This window comes from Parasteatoda tepidariorum, chromosome 2 (assembly GCF_043381705.1).
Source record: "Parasteatoda tepidariorum isolate YZ-2023 chromosome 2, CAS_Ptep_4.0, whole genome shotgun sequence".
Taxonomy (NCBI): Eukaryota; Metazoa; Arthropoda; class Arachnida; order Araneae; family Theridiidae; genus Parasteatoda; species Parasteatoda tepidariorum.
The window spans coordinates 89,697,875-89,722,609 of record NC_092205.1 but is presented as its reverse complement, the minus strand read 5'-3'; the positions used below and the strand labels follow the sequence as shown (position 1 = coordinate 89,722,609).

The window sequence follows — 24,735 nt, the reverse complement described above, 5'->3', positions numbered from 1 at the left end:
ACATTTGCAACTACTTTGTTACAAATGTAGTTGACTACAACTACTTTTTTAAGTATAGTGACTACAAACTACGTAATGATTACTTTAATCGTAATGATTACTTTAATCGTAATGATTACTTTAAGGCATCGAACTTCGCTGGAGAAATTAATTTACAGATGTATATCTTACACTGCTGGAGAAATTAATTTATTCATTATTTTATAATTTTATAACCGTCGTTGAACAGCCGATTAATTTTTGGGTTTACGACCTTTAATGTTCAACTACGTAGCCTTGTAATGTCGAACCCAATCCAGAAAACAAGGGAACTCCTGGATGAAATATTAGGAAAGATTTCCCTTCGTGGAGGACTTGCTGTCGAAACTAACCCACATTTGCGTTACATGGAGAGGAAGACCAAGGAAACCTCCCACGGTTGCCTGACTGCAAGGGGACTCTAACCCATGATCCATCTTCCTCTGAGGATATTTTACGTCAGCACTGTGTTCAATGCAAACCGGATGCGGATTCGTATCGACCAGCCATCTGTGGGATTCGAACTCGGTTCACCTCATTGGAAGGCGAACGTTCTATTCTCTGAGCCACCACAGCTTTGTTTTAATTTTATGCAAAAATTATATTTTATAGTTCTCGTGTGGTATCTTTCAAAGCAGTCTCTAATATGAAACCTAGGTTTTCGAGAAAATGTGTCTCAAAAATAATTAGTTTGGCGTCTTCTGCTTTTAATTTTTCTGTTTGAACATACAGAACAGTCTTTACTCTTTACATCTTCACAGTGCCACAATATATGTAGTTAGCCATTAAGCTGTGGCTAACATCTTTGCTGTGGGGGCTGAAGCATGAAGAATTATTTAGAAATATTTATTCATGTTTGCAATGGCCATTTTGTTATTCTAAAACAGTTCTTTTTTTTTCGAATTTGTTCATTTAGTCTTTAACTTTTTATGCCCTTCTTGACAGCGAATATTTAATTTAAGAGACGCTAGGTAATTATCAAACATTTGCAATTTCGTTATGTGCTTAATGCTCTTTTTTTTACTCAAAGAATTTAAGTACATCGAAAATAAGATTCCTTCCCTTGAAATAACATCACTGTTTTACGAGTGTACATTGATATGTGAAAGTGAAACCAAAGTGATAAAATCTATTATTCACAATTGCATCCTTTAACACACCCGCGAAAATGTGCACCCCTCAAATTCGAAAAATTAGTTGCGTTGAATTCTGTGCATATACTAAACTAGAGTAAAAGGTAGTTGTCGGGAATCACTACAACCTGAGCAGTGATGGCTCAGGGCAGTGTTTCCCAAACTTATGACTTTTGTGTACCCTCTCTAAATTTTTCGTAACGCTGTGTACCACTAATAAAAAATGAATGCACTTTTTACTATTAAAAAAAATTGCACAAAAGTTAAAAATCACAACTGGCTGTTGGCACCAATAATTATTAACTGTTAACTCTNGTCATGAACTGAAATTCAAGTGGACTAAAAATAAAACCACACTCGGTTCGCACCGACCACAGTGCTGACGTAAAATGTCTTCAGCGGTTGACGGATCATGAATTAGAGTCCCCTTGACGTTAATCTAAGCGTGGGAGGTTTTCATGGTTTTCCTCTCCATGCGGGTTAGCTCCATCGAAAAGTCCTCCACGAAGGCAAATTTCTCTCAATACTCGATCGAGGAGTTCCCTTGTCTTTTGGATTGGGTTCAAAATTACAAGGCTACGGAGTTGAACATCAGTAGTTGTAAACCTATAAAATTAGGTCGGTTGTTCATCGACGGTTATAAAATAAAATAAAATAAAAACACTACAAACTACTATTATTCGCATGGCACTATTCACTACACTACTTCTTAAAAAAAGTAACACAATACATTTCTAATATTACATTACAAACTACAGAAAAAAGTAACGACTACAGTAGTTGCTTTATTTCTAGTGCTCTACTTCCGACCCTGGTTGTTTGGTTTTTCGTTTACCTTCTTTCTGCTTGTGGCCAAGACCACGAATAGATAAGATTTTTATAAAATTCGTCTAATATTTGAAACTAGTGTCTTTAATAGCTGAGATTCGGGACTGCATTCCTGCTCTTGTGCATTACAATCCCTTATCCTGCAAGAAAGTCCCTAAAAATATTGAAGTCCTAAACTTCAATATTATACTTCAGAATAAAAACCATTTTGTATTTTCTTTTTAAATAATAATAACAATACTGAATAATACTAAAAGTTTCAAACTGAAGTTTCAAACTGAAGTTTTTAACTTCAGTTTGAAACTTCTTTTTTTTATAACAGAATGTGTCAACTTCTTTTTCATGTAAACTATTTGAATGTCATGTAAATTATTTGTCTTCCAATATTTGAAACTAGTATCTTCCAGCACTTAATATCTGAGATTCAGGACTGCATTCCTGTTCTTGTGGATTACAGTCCCTTATCCTATAAAAAAGTCCCTAAAAATATTGAAGTCCTAAACTTCAATATTATACTTCAGAATAAAGACCATTTTGCATTTTCTTTTTAAGTAATATAAACAATACTAAATAATACTAAAAGTTTCAAACTGAAAATTTTAACTTCAGTTTGAAACTTCATCTTTTCTTTTTATAACAGAATGTGTCAACTTCTTTTTGATGTAAATTATTTGAATGTTATGTAAATTATTTGAAATGTGTAATGATGAAGAATAATGTTTCTGTATAAAAACTGTCGCGCACCGCAAAAAAAGAGAAAAGAAAAAAAACTTTGAATTGAAGGAACGTGCACTTCAAACAAATGACTTGGAACTAAAAAGAAAGTCATAAAAACTATAAAAGAAAAAGTGAAAAACTTATAAGAAAAGTAGACCTGCAAACTGTTCCCTTTATCTGCGCTTCTTTTAAGTTGAATTTTTATCGTTTTTACAATAAAAAAAATTCCTTTTTTACATTCCATATTACTCTTATATTATTACAGGCATGTTTCTTTGCATTTATTTGTTAATTATTTTTTGAAATGTTTGCGATTGAAATTTTTTTTTATTTTGCCATTGATTTCACTAGAAATTCTGGTGAAAAGGACTGCAAGTAATTGACTATAAAAAAAAATTTCACAAGTTCTAAATTTAATTTTAAAAAATTCCAGTAATGGCACATTTTTTACGGGAAGAGGGAATATAATATAGAATGTCTCATACGTGTTTTTCTTTACTAAATTGTAGCTTAAAGTAGATTCTGATACTTATTTTAAGACCTATAAAATTGTTATTCTACAAAGAGCTACAAATATTCAATATTCCAATTAAAAGTTTATTTTCTGAAATTAATGGACAAAAGTTTTTGAAAATATACTCATTAAGAAAATTCCCTGCCGTCTGTATGGAGTCATGTTTTTAAACATATTACAGTACATAACCCGTTATCCGGAAATCAGAAAACCGGAAAATCAAAAAACCGGAACGAAATTCGATAAATTTTCCCGCCATTTAAAAAAAAAAAATTTCCTCTTAAGATTTTTGGATTTTTCGCTCTTTTTTGAAGTATGTTTACCTTACCATCATTTTGGAAATAATCATTAATGTATTACTTCATCGTTTTTTCTTCTTTTTAAGATTTCCAAATATTTTTTATTTTTAGTTGGGTTTAACAATAAAAAAAACGGCTTTTTGTAGCGATTCAGAAAACCGGAAAAATCAGTTATCCGGAATATCGATGGTCCCGATCGTTCCGGATAATCGGTTACCTACTGTACTATATTTTACTTTTCCCTTTTGATTGAAGTTAGGGAAGATTTTGCAATTCCTTCCCTTTCAGAATCTCTGAATAAAACCTGGTACAGCGAAGTTCTGCGTGGCTTTTTCATGATGTAACTGCTTGTACTAAACACCAAGATCTCCACTGGAGAAACTTTGTGAAAAATGTGCAATAATGTATACTGAATAAATATAAAAATAAACCGATATTTGTAATATCTATTTCGTTTCTACAAATAAGATCAATTCTTATTTCACACAAATATGAACACACACAAATGTGTTTGTGTGCGTGTGTCCAAATTGTTATTCTATCGTTTTTTTTTTCGCTGAAACTTAGAAATATGCTTCATCGGAAACTTTTTTAATCTTTTGGTTACTGCTGGTACAACATGTGGTACAATATGGAACACCGCAAACAAAAGGTTAAGATCCTTGTCTCCTCCTCGCTTCGCTCATCAATCCCCACGACATTGCTACGTAGTAATCATTTTTTATTACTTCATGATAACTTTTCAACTGATAGTTCCCATAAGTTTTACAGAATAAACAAGGATTCGGTTCCACAGATATTATTGGGATAAAATTTAACTTCCATCATTTTGCTCGGATAAGCATAACAACTTCATCTCAATTTTTGGTTTTTGAATGCTTGGTAACTTATTAAATCATTAAAACGATCATAAAGTAATTGTGCGAATATTAATTCTTAATAAAGTTCGTAATCGTTATTTTAATTGAACTGGACAAAGCGTCATATAAAGCTTACAATAGAAATAAAGATAAATTGCTTAATGTTATTAGTTGTAAGACGGTTACTAAGTTAGATACTACTTCAATTATGTTCATACGGATGGTAGATTGAATGTAAACAATAACAACTTTCTTAAAACCGGAGGAAATATAGAAAATAATAGGCTTAATATTCTAGGAAATTTTATAGGGGTGACATGTGCTTAAATTTATGAGTAATTTTACAATTCATAGGATTTTCTTGTAATTGGATTTTCTTGTCATTCTAATGGGCTGTGAGCCTAAAAAAATGTAAGAAAATTAATATCCCAACATAAATAAAGTGTAAGGTTTGTCATGTTTCGAGTGTTATCCCTCATTTGGCTATATTTGTGTAAAATATCACCGTTTTTTATTTTCTGCGTAGCATCTTGCAGAGCATGGCATGCCTGTTGAGTCTTCCAAATTCATTTGTTGCTTGCTTTGATGAAATTTAAATTGAAAGAACGCGTTATATTGTAAACACTACAAAATAATATTTGATGGCGCGCTTTTTCAAGCATGGGCGTGAAAGTAGTCTCCAGGTAGTCTAACGACAAATTTTAACCCCTAACGACATCTGTGCTTAGCCTTACACGGTTAACCATCCATTAAAAAGCCGTGGGGGCTCAAGGAATAGAGCTCTCGCCTCCCAATGAGGTGAACCGAGTTCGAATCCAGCCAATGGCTGGTTGATTTGAATTTCGCACCCAGCTCTCGCCGACTCCGACCACACTGCTCTCCTCTGTGTAGACGGATCATGGGTTAGAGTACCCTTGCCGTCCGGCTAACCGGAGGAGAATTTCGTCTCCGTGTAACGCAAATGCGGGTGGGTACCATGAAAAAGTCCTCCACGAAGGCAAATCTGTCTCACTACTTGATCCCTTGAGTTCCCTTATTTTCTGGATTGGGTTCAAAGTTACAATGCTACGGAGATGAACATTGGTAGTCGTAAACTAAAAATTCCGTCTGCTTTTCAACGACGGGTATAAAATTAAATAAAATATAAACCATCTATAAAATTGGGGATATTTCCGTATCGTGATCTGTCGCGCCAACTTCAGTTACCAGAATGCCAAATAGATTTTAAACTTGCAATTTTTTTTTTAAAAAAAGGCATGTAGATTTTTGGTCGGAGGAAGCTACGAGCTACACATTTTGAGTTGGTCCCTGTGATGTTTTTTTTTTACAGTTTCTCTCGAGCCACTGCCTGGAAATTGCCAAGACTTGGCAATTATTCTGCCACAGCTCACGATTCGGAAATATCCCCTTAAAATTTTGCGTTCTAAAGTATTAATATAAGGTTATTTTATAATTTACAATAGAGTAAAACAGCTTTTAGTTTTAAGCTTTTTATTTTGAATAATAATCAAAATCAAAACGCAATAATAAGAAAGAATAATCCTAAGAAAAGCAAATAAATAAATATTTCAACAAATGTCGTTAAATACTGGTAATATTTTATAACTTTTATTACCCAAAGAAATTGGGAGCCGTGAGCTTTTGGTCATAAAAAGGGACTGTGAGTAACTGACTATCCTTTACTTAGTATGGATGGTGTTTTCTGCATTAGGGTGCACTGCAAGCTCTATACCTCCTATACTTCCGGGTTACTGTTTCCGGTGTATTCTCCAGCCATTTGGCACACAATGTGCTTTGCTTACTCTCTTGAGTAGCTTTTCTTGTATACGTGCATTTGTTACCTGGTCTTTTTTATTTGTGTTTGAAAAGAATCGTTATGAAACACTTCGTACCTTGTCAAGAATATACCAACTTCGAAACTTAAACCTAAATGATAATTTGTAAAATGAACCTAATCTCGCTACTCAAACAATACGCCAACACTAACGTATAATGGTGCACGGATTGCAACACGAACAAACAGTAACAAGCAAGTAAAAAGAGGCCAAACCGGGACTGCCAAAAAAGCGAATTCTTTCTAAATCTAACAACCATGTCACCTTTTTTAACAATACATTTATCAATAACTAAAACAAATTTTCACTTCAAACTCACGAGAATTACTTAATATCTTACGGTGTACAACAGATTTGAGCTTAGAAATTATATAATTTATTTATTTCATTAAAAAATAAATTATCTGTTTGAAAATATCGCCTTAGAATAATCTGTAGTAAGCAGCTGCATACTTTCTAACCGGCAGTCAAGATACTCAAGGTTGTTATTGTTTACATTTATATTAAAAATACCATCCATAGTGTTGTGTATAAACATTTTAAATAAATAAAAACAATCATTTTTGTTTTTCTGAAGATATGCGTTGCCTGAGACTGAAGATGGTGCAGGTACCAGAGTCCATAACTGTGGGTGAAGTGGCGAGACTTGTATGCGTATTTGACGAAGAGCAGGATGTCTTATATTCCGTCAAATGGTACAAAGATGACGTCGAGTTTTTCCGATTCCTGCCAAACGACAGACCATCCAACCAAAACTTCGAAATCGGAGATGTCGAAGTCGATGTAAGTAGCTGTCACTCAATTAATTCAGTACAAAAGAATATTCTGAATGTCTAATAGAAAAATTTCAACTGAGAAACCCAGTTTTTTTTCTTCATACAGTCTTCTTTGTTTATCATTTAGAACATATGGCATGTGTATCGGTATATGATTTCGATGGCTCGTAAAAAGTACGCGTTATGCTCATAGAGTTGAATACAACTCTATGCTCTTTGCTTGCTATCTGTGACGTGTCTTTTCGGAAGGAATAAAGCGAGCTCGGTCCTCTACCTACTATATCAACTCTATGGTTATGCTCCGTTGCAAGTTAAGAGACCATTGCTGTACAACTGCATACAGTTTCATTTAATTCAGCTATCAAATTATATATCTGCTTTTAAAACAATATAAAAGCTTTTAAAAGTTAAACTCGTTGGACAGTAATTTAATTCGCGATGTTTTTATGGTATTTGGATGGTTGACAGAATGTAAACAATAACAAACTTCCTAAAACCGAAAGGAATTTAGAAAACTTCAAGCTGTATCTATCCGCTTATCTTACGCTTACGAGGCGATATGTAAACAGGCTTCATATTCTAGGAAGTTTTATTATCGTCAAATTTACATGAAATTTTACCGTTCATAAGAATTTTCTGTAATTTAAAAATTTTAACAGGTCGTAAGCCGAAAACAAATTTAAGAAAGTTAATACGACAACGTAAATAAAGTGTAAAGTTTGCAACGTTTTGAGCGTTATCTCTTAATTTGGCTAAAATTGTGTAAAATATCGTCTGCTGTTATTATTTGAGTAGCATTATAGCATGATTGCGTAGTCTTTTAAATACATTTGTTATTTGCTTCATTGAAAGTTAAATTGAAAGAACACGTTACATTATGAACACTACAAGTATAATAATATTGAATGGAGCGCTTTTCCAAGCTTATACCTAAAAATCAATCCGAAATTGTAACCCAGAAGTCTTACGGTGAATTTTATCCCCTAGCACCCTTTATACGGTCGACCATCCATATCATAGAATTTTTGAAAAAGGGTCATAGTTTCGTTGTCTTATCGGAATTCTAGATTTGGCGACATATTTTTTTATAAATAAAGGAGAACACTAGTTTTTGAAAAAGAAACAAATCTATAACGTTGCGAGAGCGTTGGATTTGATTGGGCAGGGAGCGTCTTAAGCTGACATGCGCTTAACAAATAAATGCGAGCTAAAGATATATATAATTTTTTTTTTACTTTTGTTTCGCTGTAGGAGAAAATCGTCTGCGAGGAACAATATTATTCTTTCATCAGTTTCTTTAAATGCGAACAGGAAGACGTGTAGGTTTGTTTTACGATTTTTAGACATCATTTTTATCAATTCTTATTAACAGAACAATAGTTTTTATTCCAAAAGTTTTATATTCCTTATTTCACGCGATTTAAGAAAGAAAGCAAAAAAGGTTGTGCAATGTCGTTTCAAAAGTTGGCATTACGTTCGCCCTGGGAGCTTAGCATCCATTACGCGTGCATTTAGATGCAAATCGGGTCTCTTCATAAGGAAAATGGTTTTTCTTTAACTTGCAACAGAGTATAGATGATTTTTATTCCATAACTATATTTTTATTTTACAACTGACCAATATATATTTTATAACCGGTATTGAACAGCCTGACCCAATTTTTTGGATTTACGACTGTTAATGTGCATAGCCTTGTAATTTTGAACCCAATCCAGGAGACAAGGGAACTCCTGCATCAAGTATTTGGAGAAATTTGCCTTCGTGTAGAACTTTTTGATGTAATTGACCAATATTTGCGCTACGTGGATAGGAAAAACACGAAAGCCTCCCACGGTTAGCCTGACGGCATGGGGACTCTAACCCATGATCCGTCTACCACTAGGGATATTTTGCGACAGCACTGTGGTCGGTGCAAGCCGGGTGCGTAATTCGTATCTCTCAGCCATCGCTGGCATTCGAACCCGGTTCACCTCATTGGAAGGCGAGAGCTCAATCCCCTGAGCCAGCACAGCTCACATTATACAGCTGGAAGTTATGCTGGCGGGGATGGTAAATATAATATGACTTAATATTTTGTTCACAAACAAAGAATTTAATTTTGCAACTCTTTCCGTTACAGGTTTTAATAATTTTGAAAGTTTTTTTTAATAAGAAAATGAAAAATAAATTAAAAAACGATGTATTCGATAAAATTAAAAAAGTTAAATCCCGCCGAAAAGAGTTCTTAAATAACTTATGCTAGCAAAATGTTTTTTGTTTTTTTTTAAGGACTTTTATAATACAAAATTTTTTTTTCTACAGGTGATTAAATAAAATAATTAAAAATTTTATTTTTAACATATCCAACAAACTTTTAAGTGCTTAAATACACTGAAGAGCCAAAAAAACTGGTATACCTGCATAATATCGTGTAGGGCACCCGCGAGCACGCAGAAGTGACGCAACACGACGTGGCATGGATTCGATCAATGTGTGAAGTAGTGCTGGAGATAATTGACACCATGAATCCTGTAGGGCTGTCCATAAACCAGTGGGAGTAAGAGGGTGTGGGTATATCTTCTGAACATCACGTTGCAAGGCATCCCAAATATCCCAGCGATGTCGTAGATTTGATGTTTTACCGGATTTCCGATACTCACGGTATACTCGTGAAATGGTCGTACGTGAAAATCCGAATTTCATTGCTATCTCGGAGATGCTATTTCCCATCTCCCGTGCGCCGACTATAACACCACGTTCAAACTCACTTAAATCTGTATAACCTGGCATTGTAGCACCAGTAACCGATCTAAAAACTGTGCTAGACACTCGCTGTCTTATATACGCGTTGCCGATTGCAGCGCTGTACTCTGATTGGCTCCATACCCACTTACTTGCATACTCATGCCTGTACCACTTTTTTTTGGCTCTTCAGTGTATATTTTAATTTAAAAAAAAAAATTTTTTTACTTTTCCCACCACAGCCGACTTAGATTTTAAAAAAATCGTAAAACTCGATTCACACTATTTTACACCTCTTCCTATTTTACAAGATGATTTTGCAACTAACTTGTTCCCCAAACTCCATATAACTTCATTTCTTCATATTTTCCTATCGAAGTTTCCTCTGATATAGCGAGTCACACCCTCAATAAAGTAAAAAACTTTATCATTTTTTTAATCCTTGTTCTAGATAAAGTATTAACAGGGCCATCTAAATAACATTACCTGGGGTTCCTGTAACAGGGTTCCTGCCATCTAAATAACATTTGGCCAAGTTTATACATTATTTTTGATTACCAGAATCAGGAGTGAACGAGGTGGTCAGTTATCACAAGAAGGTATTATCAATAACAAGGCAAAACGGTAAAGATTAAAAAACAACTAACATTAAAAATAAATTACTTCATATTGATAATAGAGGGTGCAATTCGGCGAATGTAACAAATGACGATTACTCCGATCGCTATTTTTTTCGTCCAAAACGAACCTCATTTGTATCATTATTTTTTTTTTAAATAAATAAGGAATTAATATAAATTTCTTATAATAATCCGAAGTTTCTTTATTTCGACTTTCTTCATTTCAGAAATAAACCTTGTAATGTTTATTATAATTTGAGAACCGTTTCAAAAGACATCACCCTTACATCATTAACAATTTTTTTTATTTGCTCAAAACTTCCGATTTTTGAAAAAGTGACCACATGTTTTAAAATTGGCCGCTGCTTCTTTTTAACAAATTACAACAACTGACCAAGGGCCAGTTGCAAAAATATTTGTTAGTTGGAAACGCTACCATTACAGTAAGATAAGAGAGTCTGTAAAATTATTTTTAAAATACCATAAGTATTAAGGATGCAATATTTCTTAAAATAAAAATAGTCTTTTAATACCACAGCAAAGAGAGAATATTTATAGGAATTCGAAGTAGGCTTAGCAAAAACGAAGCGGATAAAAATGATTCTTATTGCAGTTCATTTACGTCGCACTAGAGCTGCACAATGGGGCTATTGGCGACGGTCTGGGAAACATCCATGCAGAAGATGATCCGAAGACATGCCATCACAATTTTGATCCTCTGCAGAGGGGATGGGACTCCCGCTACGGTAGCCTGACGACCTGCTCCTCGAAGTCAAGCACTTTACGGTAGAACAGTTTAACGAGGACCCATACCGTACACCCTCGGTCCCTACGCAGACTGATCCAAGTGGTCAACCACCCGCACACTGACAGCAGCTAGTGATACATGAGGACGGTTCTTGAATAAAAAAGGAGATGCTGGGGAATATTTAAGAAATGCGTTTGGTGGGGACATTTGAGAACATTATTATCTGCATTACACTACTAAAAAGATGCATGCCTTTTTATAACAGCTTATTTCTGCTTCTGTGGAGTGTTCAGCTTCGTGTTAGGCGAAAACAAACTCTCACCTTCTCTGCTCGATTGTAAACTAGAACTAGACACAATATTAGAAAATTTGCTAAAAAATATAATTTTTCCTTATACTTGATAATAACATTTTTAAGTAAATTGCAATATAAAAGAATAAAGGTGATATCGTAACAATATCCATATGTATTTATATTCCCTTTACTTAGCATTATACAATAAGAGACAATTATTTCAGCGGAAAATATAATAGAAAGATATAAGAGTTTTAGGAAAAATAAATGTCATTAGTTCCTGTTTGTTCTTATCGCCGGAAAGTGGTTAGAGAATCGATAAGAGCTTTTTTTTATTTTTTTTTATTATTCACTAAAACGAACTCTTGTGTTTCCTATCAGAAACCAATTGAAAAGAAAGAGAAGAAAAAAAACTTCGTTATCACATTAAACTCGCCAATTAACCCATTCTTCACGATGGAGAGGATTAAGATTGAGGGAAAAAAAGGAAAAGAAAGAAACGCTAAAAAGGAATAAAAATAGGAACTACAGGACATCGTTTATAGACCCCTCTCTTTTTTTTTTCTTTTTTTTTCCCCCTTCTTCTTTTCATCTTTAGAGCTTACAACAGCAAGGTTTTCAGGATTTAAAGCTTTACGAAGGAAAGAAAAAAATCATTAGTAGAAAAGTGAGATTTTTTTTAATGTTAAAAACAATGAGGAGTAGGGTCAGAGGGACCACTTCGGGTTTGAAAACGTATGCTAGTTGGAAATGTAAAGACCTGTTCTTAATGATGCTGCCATCTAGTGGCAATTGTAAAACTCGAAAAAATTCTTTTTTTTTTTTTTCCATGAAAGAATATCGTAAATAAAACTTACTGTTTATGCAACTCACTCTTCATTAAAATATTTATTTTTTTTTCTTTATTTTTTTTTTTTNTTTTTTTTTTTTTTTTTTGAGAGAGAGAGAGAAAATAGCAGAATATAAAAAAAGAAAAAATATTACATTAATTATTGTAAAATATTGGAACAAATTACTTGAAAACAAAACTGTACCAATTATTAATTTATAAAAACAATTTGGAACAAAATGATTAATTAAAACTGGATTTCTTAGATTAAAAAATAATTGAATAAAATAAAATAAAAACATGATAGATTAAATGGGAAGATAATTACTAGAATATTTCACTAGAATATCATTTTTCAATTTATTTGATAAAAAAAAATCAAACAACAGTTGCAAACGCTTACTAGTTGTGAAGTTCAAACACATCATAAATATAGTGTGACGCTTATCGTCACTCAAAATTAAAATCAAGAGAAAGGGCTAAGATTAGATTTCTAGAACATTTCAGAGTCTTCGATTAAATAAAACTACTGTGGGAAATCTCCATCGGCAAATAGTAAGTTAAATACGGATAAAGTAATTCAAATAAACGATTAGGTTTAAATCTTACAATGTCACCCCNTTTTAAATAAAGGATAAATAGAAGTCTTACTTTTAACTAGTAACATTTTATTATTTAAACAATTTAAGAAATAACATTAATATAAGGATATACAATTAATTCAACTTATTTATACATTAATTCTTACGTGCTTTTAGAATAGATGGAGAGAGACTTACCAAGTTTAGTCATGGTTCGGCCTATTGTCACTTAGGCTGATTGCTTTTGATTGCCTTCCGTGATTGCTTCTCAACCCTTTCCTTCGGCTGCTTTTATATCGTATTTTTTGGGTGATAAAAAGTTACAAATCTGAGGAAAGGTCAAGTTCAAAAGTCATTGTTGTTTTCGAGTTTGTCCCGTGATGGGTCAATCACATGAAGGGGGTGACATTGTAAGATTTAAACCTAATCGTTTATTTGAATTACTTTATCCGTATTTAACTTACTATTTGCCGATGGAGATTTCCCACAGTAGTTTTATTTAATCGAAGACTCTGAAATTTTCTAGAAATCTAATCTTAGCCCTTTCTCTTGATTTTAATTTTGAGTGACGATAAGCGTCACAATAGACATAAAAATGTTTGATTTAAAAATATTTAAAATAATTTATTATAAAAAATGAAACTAAAAGTATTTTATCAAATACAAAACTAAATAAAATTTCAATAAATCAACATAATTATAAAAAAAAAATGTTTTATACTTGAATATACTTTAAGAGATAGCAGGAAATAAATGTTCCCGTGTCATCAGTGGAGATCGAACCCCTGATTTCTAGGCTAATAGACTCTATTTTAATTTACCCTAAATTCCTTTTACTGCCTGGAAAAAAAAAGAACTTTATTCGGTTATATTTAGGAAATGTACTACACTATTCGTAACATTTATTTTAGAATATTCAGCTCAAACATTATTTATTAATTTTTCAAATAAAGAAATTAAGCAGTGCTAGTCACGAGCGATTAAATTTCAATATGTATTACGCTAATGGTTGATATGGTTAAGTGTGGATGGTTGATTGAATGTAAACAATAACAAGCTTCCTAAAACCGGAAGAAATTTAGAAAACTTCCGGTGTATCCCTCCGCTTATGTTATCCTTACGAGGCGATGTGTGAAGAGGCTAAATATTCTAAGAAGTTTTATTATTGTGATATGTGTTTAAATTTACGCGCAATTTTAGCATTCATGAGGGTTATTAGCATTCATAATTCCAACAGGTCGTGAGGTCAAAACAAATATAAGAAAATTGATGTTACATTATTAATAAAGTGTAAGGTGTGCTATATTTTAAATATCATCCCTTATTTGGCTATATTAGAGAAACAAAATGGCCGTTTATTTTATTTTTGATAGCATCATTGTACGCTTGTAAAGTCTCCGAATTCATTTGTTCCTCGTTTAGTTGAAATTTAAATTGAAAGAACGCGTTATAATGTAAACACTATGAGTGCACTAATATTGGATGGCACGCTTTTCAATCACAGGCGTAAAAAATTTATCGAACGGAGTCACCCGGCAGTCCTGCGACGAATTTTAACCCCTAGGGCCATCTGTGCTTAACTTTACACCTAGGAAAATTAAGCGAAAACTAAGCCTGAGTACATCACGACAGGTATGGATGGTGTTTTCTACACTGGGGAGAGCTCCAAGCTCCATACCGCCTATATTTCAGGGTTATTGTTTCCGTTGTATTTTAAAGCCATTTGGCTCACAACGTGAACATTATATTTTGAGATTTTTACAAACGTGGTATTTGATTACTTATTACTTGTGTTCACAATGCTAACAATACTTGTGTTTACAATGCTAAAGGTGCTGACACTAACGTAAGATGATGCACAGCTTGCAGCAAGAACAAACATTAATAAACTTATGGAAAGAGGCCAAATCAGGCCTGCCAAAAAAGCGAGTTATTCAAAATCTAGCAACCATGTCACCTTTTTTAACAATATATCCATAAATAACTAAAATAAATTTTCACTTCAAACTCACCAGAATTACTTAATAACATTAATGTCTTATGAAATACGGCAGATTTGAGCTCAGAAATTATTTAATGTATATGTAATATTATTAATGATTTATTTTACTTTTTAGAGCATTTTTATGATGTCATATACTACTAAACATATCTTTATTACAGATTTTTTAATTATTTTAAGTTTTCGTGTTTTATTCTTTTCTTAAAATTTAATTATTTTGAGTGAATCTTATTTTTAATATCGGTACATTATGCTTTTTGCTAAAAATCTGAATTTTATGAAATATAATTATTAAACAGTTCAATGTATTTGGGTACTATTCTGAATGAAATGTGTGATGTATTCAGCTAAAAAGCAAATAGGTATATTTCATTCAAGTTTATATTATTGAATATTTTTTATTAAAGTGTTCGTAATGAAATTGGAAAAGTTCTTAAATAGCAGGTGTTTACGATCATATAAAAAAGAATCGTTAGACACGCATCTTGACGTTCTTGCAATATCCTAAATATCACTAGGAATACTTCTAATAATAAGTTTAAAATATACTTTCATTCAAAAAATAATTCATTAATCATTTAATATCTCATTAGAATAATAGAATCAATCAAATTAAAATTATGGAGAATTAGAATAATAGAAAATAATTAATTATTTAATATTGATATTTTTGTCATACGATTGCCAACTGGCAGCATTTCTCAGGATTGTTCATATCCTTCTTACAAAAGTAGCGTAATAATACCTTCGGATAGCACGTGACAAAGGCGGAGCCTTGTGCCAACTCCGAGTGAATGAACAATCGGCGATCGAAATGAGCTATAAGTGGCGTAAAGCAGAACTCTCTACCTATGGCAGCACTTCGCATGTTTTCACCATTAGCGTGGTTATTATTGTGATTTCTTGATTAAATGTGAGCTTTATTTTACCATTCATAACACTTTTTTGTAATTTATAAATTCTTACAGATCGCGTATCTAAAACAAATTTAAGAAAATAAATATCACACCATAAATAAAGTGTAAGTTTCGCCATGTTTTGAGTGTTATACCTTATTTGGCTATATTTGTGTAAAATAGCCCCATTTGTTATTATTTGGGTAGAATTATAGCAAGCCTGCGGAATCATTCAAATTCATTTGTTGTTTTGTTGAATAAATTGAAAAAAAATTGTATTGGAAACACTACAAGTGTAATTAAATTAGATGTCACGTTTTTTTCAAGCTCAGGCGTAAAAATCAGTCAGAAATAGTAACCCGGAAGTCTTGCAGTAAATTTCACGACCCTCAGCGCCATCTGCGCTTAGCTTTACAGGGTCAACCATCTATAGTTGCTCAGGATCCGAAAGTCTATGTTGGGTTTCAATAACTGTTTACTTATATATTATTTTTACTATTAGTATTTTTACTTTTAGTGTTTTTACTATTAGTATTAATTTTTATAAGTAACCAATTGTAGCTAAGCTGTGAACCTATAAAAAGAAATGCTTTTTTTAGCTGTTACAATATTAGCAAACTATAACAATAAGATTATAAATAAAACCAGGAAACTTCATACACCAATCCTCATAATTGCTTTTCATTCATCATTTTTTTTTTTTTTAATTTCTCAACGTCAATATTTTTCACAGCGCATATTTTTCAAAGTAAGCAACTATTGTAGTTTTATATAAGAACATTTTGTTAATATGTTGTTAACTGTAAAGAAATAATCCTAAATTTGAAAAATAATTATCTGAACTTAAAAAAATAATTTAACATAAGGAAAACAAATTTCATTTTATTTTATGACCGCCGTTGAACAAGCTACCCAATTTTTGGGTTTACGACGATTAATGTTCAAAGCTGTAGCCTTGTAATTTTGAACCCAATCCAGAAGACAGGGGAACTCCTGATCATGTATTAGAAGATATTTGCCTTCGTGAAAGACCTTTTGATGAAACTGACCCGCATTTGTGCTACATGGAGAGGAAAACCTCCCACAGTTAGCCTGACGGCAAGGGAGCTTTAACCCATGATCCGTTTGCCACTGAGGATTTTTAGCCTCAGCACTGTAGTAGGTGCAAGTCGGAAGCGAAATTCGTATCTACAAGCCATTGCTGGGATTCGAACCCGGTTCTCCTCATTGAAGGCGAACTCTCTAACCCCTGAGCCATCACGGCTCAGACAGAAGCATAAAAGAAAAAGTTCCGCGAGAGTTGTATGTTCAAACTCGACATTTTCCGCCAATGAGTATTGCGAGATTTACGGTGAATGTGGACGTCAGGCACAGAGACTATATTGTGAACGTTTATCTGGGCTGCCCCATCCTTCACGCCAGGTCATCGTAAAGGCATTGCGACCAAGAACAGCGATTAGTCAGAGCAGTACAAGAAAGATCATTGAACACCTTTTATAAAGCCTAACGTGTACTTTCTTAAACGACACCTGCTCAGGCACTAAGGACTCAGAAACGTTACGACTGGCTCAACTTCATCATGAAAACGTTTTTAGAGCCAAAGTATTTGCCGAAATCATATACCATATCCGTGGTGCTATCGAAGTTCGACATCATATGTATACTAATTGGTCTGGTGCCCGATATTCTGATGAATATCCTATTTTCTAGAGGATTTGCAGTTGAGTGAATGTTTGTTTCCCCCTCTGTAGAGTATCCATTCCAGCAACAAATTCCTCCACCTATTGAACTCTTCTTATTCTATGTTAATACATCAGTCAGCGAGTGTATGCAACCAGGAACCGTTTTACGGATGCTTGTCACAAGTCCATATGTGACACCATTTGTAGATCATAAATGAAAATAAGCCTCATTTCCGCAGTTTTGTTCAACTTGAACAAACAATTGTACGTATTGAACTTTCGATTTGTGTCAATTTTTTGCACAAGTTTTTTTTTTTTTTTTTGTAATAAATTAATGATTCTGAACAACTGATGCTTCTGGCGTATCTTGTAACGAAGAACGCTAACTCCTGATGTTTACGCTAGGCAGCGCTATAGGAAGTCAATGACAACTTTACTATACCTAGCCCTCACTTTTATGACTATAGCTCTTGTCGTTCAGAAGTTATTCGGGTGACAACGGACTTTACAGCAGACGCACTGTATAAAGATATCTTAGACAAACATGCCAGAATTATTAAAAGTTATCCATTTTTAAGGGTCACTTTTTTAAAGAAAAATTTTAATTACTTTATCTTTCTTTTCCTTAGAAATGAAAAATATCTTATGCAAGAAACTTTGTTCTACCTATCTATCTTAAATCGGTTTTTAAATAGAATTTCATCCATGTATTATCCAAGTAATTTCATCGTTAAAAATTTACAATTTATTTTGAAATTTTTATTAGTATCCTTGGATACATTTCAATGACTAGCTAAGCTAGGCCACAAGAATATTTATTTCAATGAAATAAAATGCATCAAAATGTAGTAAAATTTATTGAGTTTTTTTTTTCTAAATACAAGAGAAGAATAAAGTGCATTAGGTGCATAAAATATTTTAAATGTTTCAGATGAGTCGTTCTTCGAATGGTACAGTCTATCTAAAGAACACTCAGATGTCAGCAGAAGGAAACTACAGGTGTGAAGTTTCAGCAGATGCACCGTCCTTTCAATCTATATCACTCGAAAATTTCATGAAAGTACAAGGTAATTTCCTTTTTCATTCGTTATGCTTTTTTACCTTGCTAAATGAATGGTTGACCGAGTAAAGCTAATGGTGATAGGGGTTAAGACTTCCAAGACTTCCGGGTCACTGCTTCCGACTGATTCTTACGCCGAACTAGGAAAAATTGACCATCCAATATAATTATACTTGTAGTGCTTTCAATATAACGCGTTCTTTCCATTTAACTTTTAACGAAACAAACGACAAATGAATTCGGAAGACTTTGCAAACTTGCTACCCGAAAAATGACAAACGGTGCTATTTTATACAAATATAGCCAAATAAGGGATAACACTCAAAACATGGCTAACCTAACACTTTATTTATGGTGTGATACTAATTTTGTTAAATTTGTTTCAGGCTCAAGACCTGTTAGAATTCATAAATTACAGAAAACTTTTATGAATGGTAAAATTACGCGTAAATTTAAACACAAATCACAATAATAAAACTTCCTAGAATATTAGGTCCGTTCACGCATCGCCTCGTAAGCATAACATAAGTGGAGGGATACACCGGAAGTTTTCTAATTTTTTTACGAAATCTTGTTATTATTTACATTCAGTTAACCATCCTAATATAGTGCGGCTTTGAGAAAAAATCCTCCAAACTAAATGTCTGGGGCTGTCTGCTACTATAGTAACAAGCGAGAGCACATTTCTAATGGGCGTGAAATGTAGGAAAGAAGGTGTCGATTAATTTATTCACGACGACCTATGCTGAGATTAAGACAAAACTATTCACTCCACACCCCTATTCGAATTGCCCTTTCCTCGTAACCATAGTACCCGCCACGACGCGAGACGTTTGTCTGGAGGAGTTCTCCTGAAAGCCGCACTATAGAACCCATTTGCCAACGTTTTTGGTATTGTTTTTTTGAATCCTAAGAACTACTTCCCATAACTTTTTTTTTCTAATTTTAAAATTTTAGATCAATGATTATACCAGGACCTTCTGTAAAGAATTTGTTTCATACTTTGCCTAAATAGCATCCGGCATTATATATAATGCCTAGGCAAAGTATGTAATACTTCTCATATTTCATACTTTGCCGGTAACATATATATAAAATGCTTATCATCTTTTGATGTTAATGATCATTCAATAAGGCAGCTACACCTTCAATCTAATTACACTTATGTTTTGAAATGAACTTCACTGCAAAAGAAATATTGAAGGTTACAAAAATTTTTGTATACTCTCAAACCATGCTGGATTTTTCATTTCAGATTTTGCCACTCAAACAAATCTGCTAATAATTCAGAACCCTTTTATTAATCTAAAAAAAGGAGCCAATGTTTGATTAAAATGTCAAATGTAGATTCAGTAAAAATAAAATATAAATATAGTAATTAATTTCTTTTTTAAGTATATTTGTCAAGTTTAACTCTAAAAATTTTTTGCTTAGTATAATCAATACAATTTATAAAATCAAATGTTCTCAGAACGAACGTGATTTTAATGGACTTGTAGGCACTACTCTAACAAAAAATTTTTTCAAGACTGGGAAATATAAGAGGGATAAAATGAATGCTTTCATCTCTTTACGGCAAAAAAATCTATCTCTTTGCTTTTTGAAACATTAGTATATTATAATTCTAATTTATACGTACAAATTAAATGTATATATATTCAGATATAATGAGTAAATAAAGAATAAAATGCTAAAAGAAACATTTAGCCTCAGGAAAATTATCAACCTCGGTTTTTTTTTATCTTCTTATTGTCCTGAAGGATCTTATTAAAGAACTCTTCCATTCCATTTCCAACAAAATGCTTCATATTTCTGACTTTCACTTAGAATCTGATTCATTTTCTTTCGCTTCATAATCAGTAGTGTGTGTGGGGGGAGACGTCATTGTGATAAAGAACCGGAAGAAGAGGTAGGGAGGAGGGGTGGAAAGAATATCTAATTAAATCATACGTTCGACAGAACGATAAATTGCTGATCTTTTCACCAAAATTCCATTCATTTATTGGAGCGGAAATTTCATGAAAGAATTAGAAAGTAGGTAAAAAAAAGTGAGAAAGTTTAAAAGAACAGAAATACCTTTCTTAACGGGAGAAAATGTGATCATTTTCTAGCATTCTTTTTTTAGAGAATGAAAAAGAGGGTGAAAAAATAAAGAATCGATTAACACTAAGACTCATTTTATATGCAGCGACCATCTTTAACATAAGTAAATAAGAACTAACAAAATTAGAATTGTTCTTAAGGTTTCTCACCCTGCTCGTTGCCATCAGCCACGACAATTATTTCTCAATCATTTTATTTTTTGTCTGAGACAGTTCTTAATAAATTTAAAAAATGAAAATAATAAGTAATCAATTGAAAGAATGATTTTTTTTTTAAATTTTTTTTTAATATATATCCGTCGTTGAGCAGCCGACCCAATTTTGGGTTTACGACTACTAATGTTCAACTCCGTAGCCTAGTAATTTTGAAACCAATCCAGAAGACGAGGAAACTCCTGGATCAGTACCCCCAGAGGTATGATTTGTTATGGGAACATAAAGGACTTTGTGACTCGATAGATTTAGTGTGCATCACTACACGGACAGTCTTCGGCCAGCGGACATGGGTCCAGTGCCCTACGAACCAGGCTCTCCCGGCCTTCTGAAAGAATGATTGAATGAATGATCCTGAATGGTGTTATTCTATTATAGAGAATTCCATGGCTGATGTAAACAAGAAAAAAACTCTTGTTTTACTCATTCATGCCTGGTGAGTCTTGAGAATGAGAACCTATTTTTGAACGCTCGGAACAAGTTAACATCTTCATACTTTCCTACTTTCATATTTTCTGAAGCAATTGAAATTTACATATTATCAAGTGTAACCTTATCTTAACTAATATGTTTTTTCTCTCTCTTTTCTTTTCTTTTCAGACAGACCTCCAGTAGTCGAGAACTTTGCTCAACGGTTAAATTTTCCTAAAAGGACAATGGGTTCGCTACTGTTTATTGTCACTTTCCTGTGCCCTTAAAAGGCTTATCATGTGGTCGAATAAAACCTTTTGTGCCTCATGATGACGTAGAATATCTTCCTTTAAACAACAAGAAAATGACTCATGTCTGCATTGCTCCGCTTTCATCAAGTTCGTCGAATTGATGCTCAACTTCACGAGTCGAAAATCAGCAAAGAAAATTTGGCAGATGAAGGCAGGAAAAGAAAGATGTTTTTTCCCAAACGATAATAAAAAAAACACAAGGTCATCGTTTCATTTTAATGTAATACTATTTTTTTTATTTAGTTTTTGTTACGGAAGGTAATACTTTTTTCTAAGTGACAAAGAACTCCACGATTGATAAACTGATTCAGCGCTTTAAATGTAAACATTTTTATGAGTTCGTTAGTCGAATTTTCTACTGTTCTCGCTAGCATGACTAAGGCATCATATTTGGAAAATAAAGTGCGTGTTTTTTTCACGACTTTAAAAAAAATTATTAGAGCAACCACATTTACTAATACCATAACTAAATGAACTGAAATGATCCTCGAGAAAGAATATTTCGCTTAAAGAACTCAAATGCATAAAATTACAATTTCAAAAATCATTTTCTTGTATCGTCTGCTGCGTGATATAAATCAAAATAATTTTAATAACTAAATTCGAAGCTCAAAACTTAATGAGAGTTTTCAAATACGATTTGCTTTCTAACTGGAGTAAATTTAACTAAATGAACTGAAAGAAGCCTCAAGAAGGAAAATTTCGCTTTAATTACTACATTTTATATAAAATGCTTATTCAACTGTAATTATTATAGTGTTACCTTAATCTATGGCCTATTTCTTGTGCCATAACATCGAATATTTAAAAAAAAATTGTTTGTATTCTTTTGTGATCATTACTAACATGGATACAAAATCGTGGAAAATGTATAAAAGTTAGATGCAAATTATAGAATATGTAAATAAGAGTGCCAATAAAGAATTTAAATCGCCTCTTTGTGTTTATGTGTAATGACTTTTTTTTTAGTTTGGAGCCCAACCCTTATCTAACTTTGTTAGAGAGTTACGCCAATAATTTATAAAATTGTCCAAAATTTTAGGGTTGCTAAAGATAATGGATTGGGTTTCGTCACCAAGCCTATTTAATTAACGAGCTAGTAGAATGGTTTTACGAAACTCTGTAGCCAAATACAATAAAATAACAACAGTTTAAGTGCCTTACACTTGAAGCATAATGATGATTTTAAACTATACATATCATCTTGCTGTGAAGAATTATCTGGGCTTTAGAACGGACAAATATTGGCAATTTTTAAAAAAATAATTTTTTTTTTTTAAAAAATGGCCAATTTAGCGACATTTTCCACATAGATTAAAATTATCAAAATTACTGCTTTATTCTCAGTTTTTACAAATTTTTATGAGCCCAGATAATGCAACATTAGAGTAAGTTTTAAAATATTAAAAAATTAGACCACAAACGCTTTTCGTTTCCGCAAAATTGTGGCTTTTCTTCACATTGACATTTTGCGCCATTTTTCAGAATAACCACAGATATAGCTTTATGTAGGCTAAACTTATCTTAACAGTCATGAGTAACTATTGCAAACTCACAGCGGTTATGAAAATTACATAGTATTTGTAAAGAAGTATAATTTCACGTGACGACGAAACATTCGAAAAACAACCCTAAATTTCAGTGTCCTATTGGTCGAAAATGACGTCACTACAAGTCTGCCACTTGTGTGCTTTGCGGTGCCCTGATAAATCCCCTAAGCCCTGATAAGCGTGTAGAAAACACTTTTCAAAAAGTCGCGCGATTTATCGAAATTTTAGAGTTATTCGTTAATATCATTGAACTGGTTGATAAACTAGAAAACGCTGATAGCGCAGTAGATCTAATTAAAATTCTTTTCTCAAAATCAGTCCCCTCCAATAATAATAAATGAACAACTCCTTTTTCAGTAAATTTAAAAACCTTCTTGTTGTATCATGGAATGCCAATGGCCTTCGTGGTAAAATTAATGAACTTAGACATTTTATCATTCAATACTCCCCTGATATATTACTAATCCAGGAAACAGAACATGTCACTGCTCACTTTTTTAAAATACGTAATTATCTAATTTATCACACCAAGTCACATCGATGGCATACGTAAGCCTGTGGTGGAACAGCCATCATCATCAAGAGAAATATTAATCATAAACTACTTGATTACCTTAACTTCAATTACATTGACGCAACGACCCTTGAGTTATTTTTTCTCCCCGTCCCAATCTGTCGTCATTTCTAGTGTCTATGTTCCCCCTAACACCCCGGCCGCCTTTATCAGCGACCTCAAAAATCTGATTTCCTACGGTTTGATTATCTTCTTGGCTGGTGACTTTAACGCTAAATACAGCACATGGAACCACTATGATAGCCTGGGCACTTCTCCATTCAATTCATCAACTTAGCTAAATTAAATGTACACTACCCCACCAATAACAGGATCTCGAACTTATCAGCTAATGATATCAACTTCGCCCTTTCTATAAATCTAAATTACCTTATCAATACTAGTACCTTAAATGAACTCTGTTCTGATCATTTACCTGTTGAGTTTAGCATCAATATTAATGTCCCCAATAATCTTAATAATAAAATAAATAAAATCAACTGGAATAAATTTAATTGCATTTTAGTTAATCCCCCCCCCCAGTTTGCTCCCCAGTCGACACCCCAACTCAATTCGATCAATTAGTTGACAGCTTCACTAATTCTATTAACAAGGCTAAAGAGGAAGCTTCCCTTTTTGTGGAGGCAAGCAATTACTGCAATGCACCCCCTCATATCAGACATCTTATTAGAGATAGAAATAACGTCAGGAGGTTGTGGCAACAATCCCGTGATCCAAATGATGAAGCTCGATTGAATCAGTTCAATGCTAAAATTAGGAGAGATTTTCGAGCACACAAGCAATCCTCCTACACCAAGTATATCAAAGACCTATCTGTCCAAGATATCTCAATTTGGAAAGCGGTCAATAAGTTTAAGGCTAAATCTTCATGCATCCCACCCCTCAAACGTAATAATTCTGTCATATTCGATGACAATATGAAAGCCAACATCATTGCAGTCTTTAATTTCTGTTTACCAACGACCTTCGCCGAAAATGATAGTACTAACCTAGGGGTTAGAGGTGGTATTAATAAATTTCTTTCTTGCAGCTCTGACCCTGACATCCACAACCCGGTTCCTCTTAGTGATGTAATTAACTCCATTAAGAAACTTAAGAACAATAAGCGACGCGGTAAAGATAACATTAATAATAGACTTATCAAAGCACTCCCCCTTAAC

The 24,735-nt window shown here is 33.1% G+C and overlaps 1 protein-coding gene across 1 annotated transcript in view; it reads left to right on the top strand.

Annotated features, from left to right (window-relative positions):
* Window positions 1-22,386, top strand: part of LOC107444316 (uncharacterized) — a 146,315-nt gene extending 123,929 nt beyond the window's left edge. Inside the window, exons 2-4 of the mRNA XM_021148137.3 lie at window positions 6,782-6,987; window positions 18,286-18,421; window positions 21,330-22,386. Of these exons, the coding sequence (XP_021003796.2) occupies window positions 6,782-6,987; window positions 18,286-18,421; window positions 21,330-21,427 (440 nt within the window). The 3' untranslated portion in view covers window positions 21,428-22,386. The remainder of the gene's footprint in view (window positions 1-6,781; window positions 6,988-18,285; window positions 18,422-21,329) is intronic.
* The last annotated feature ends 2,349 nt before the right edge of the window (window positions 22,387-24,735 follow it).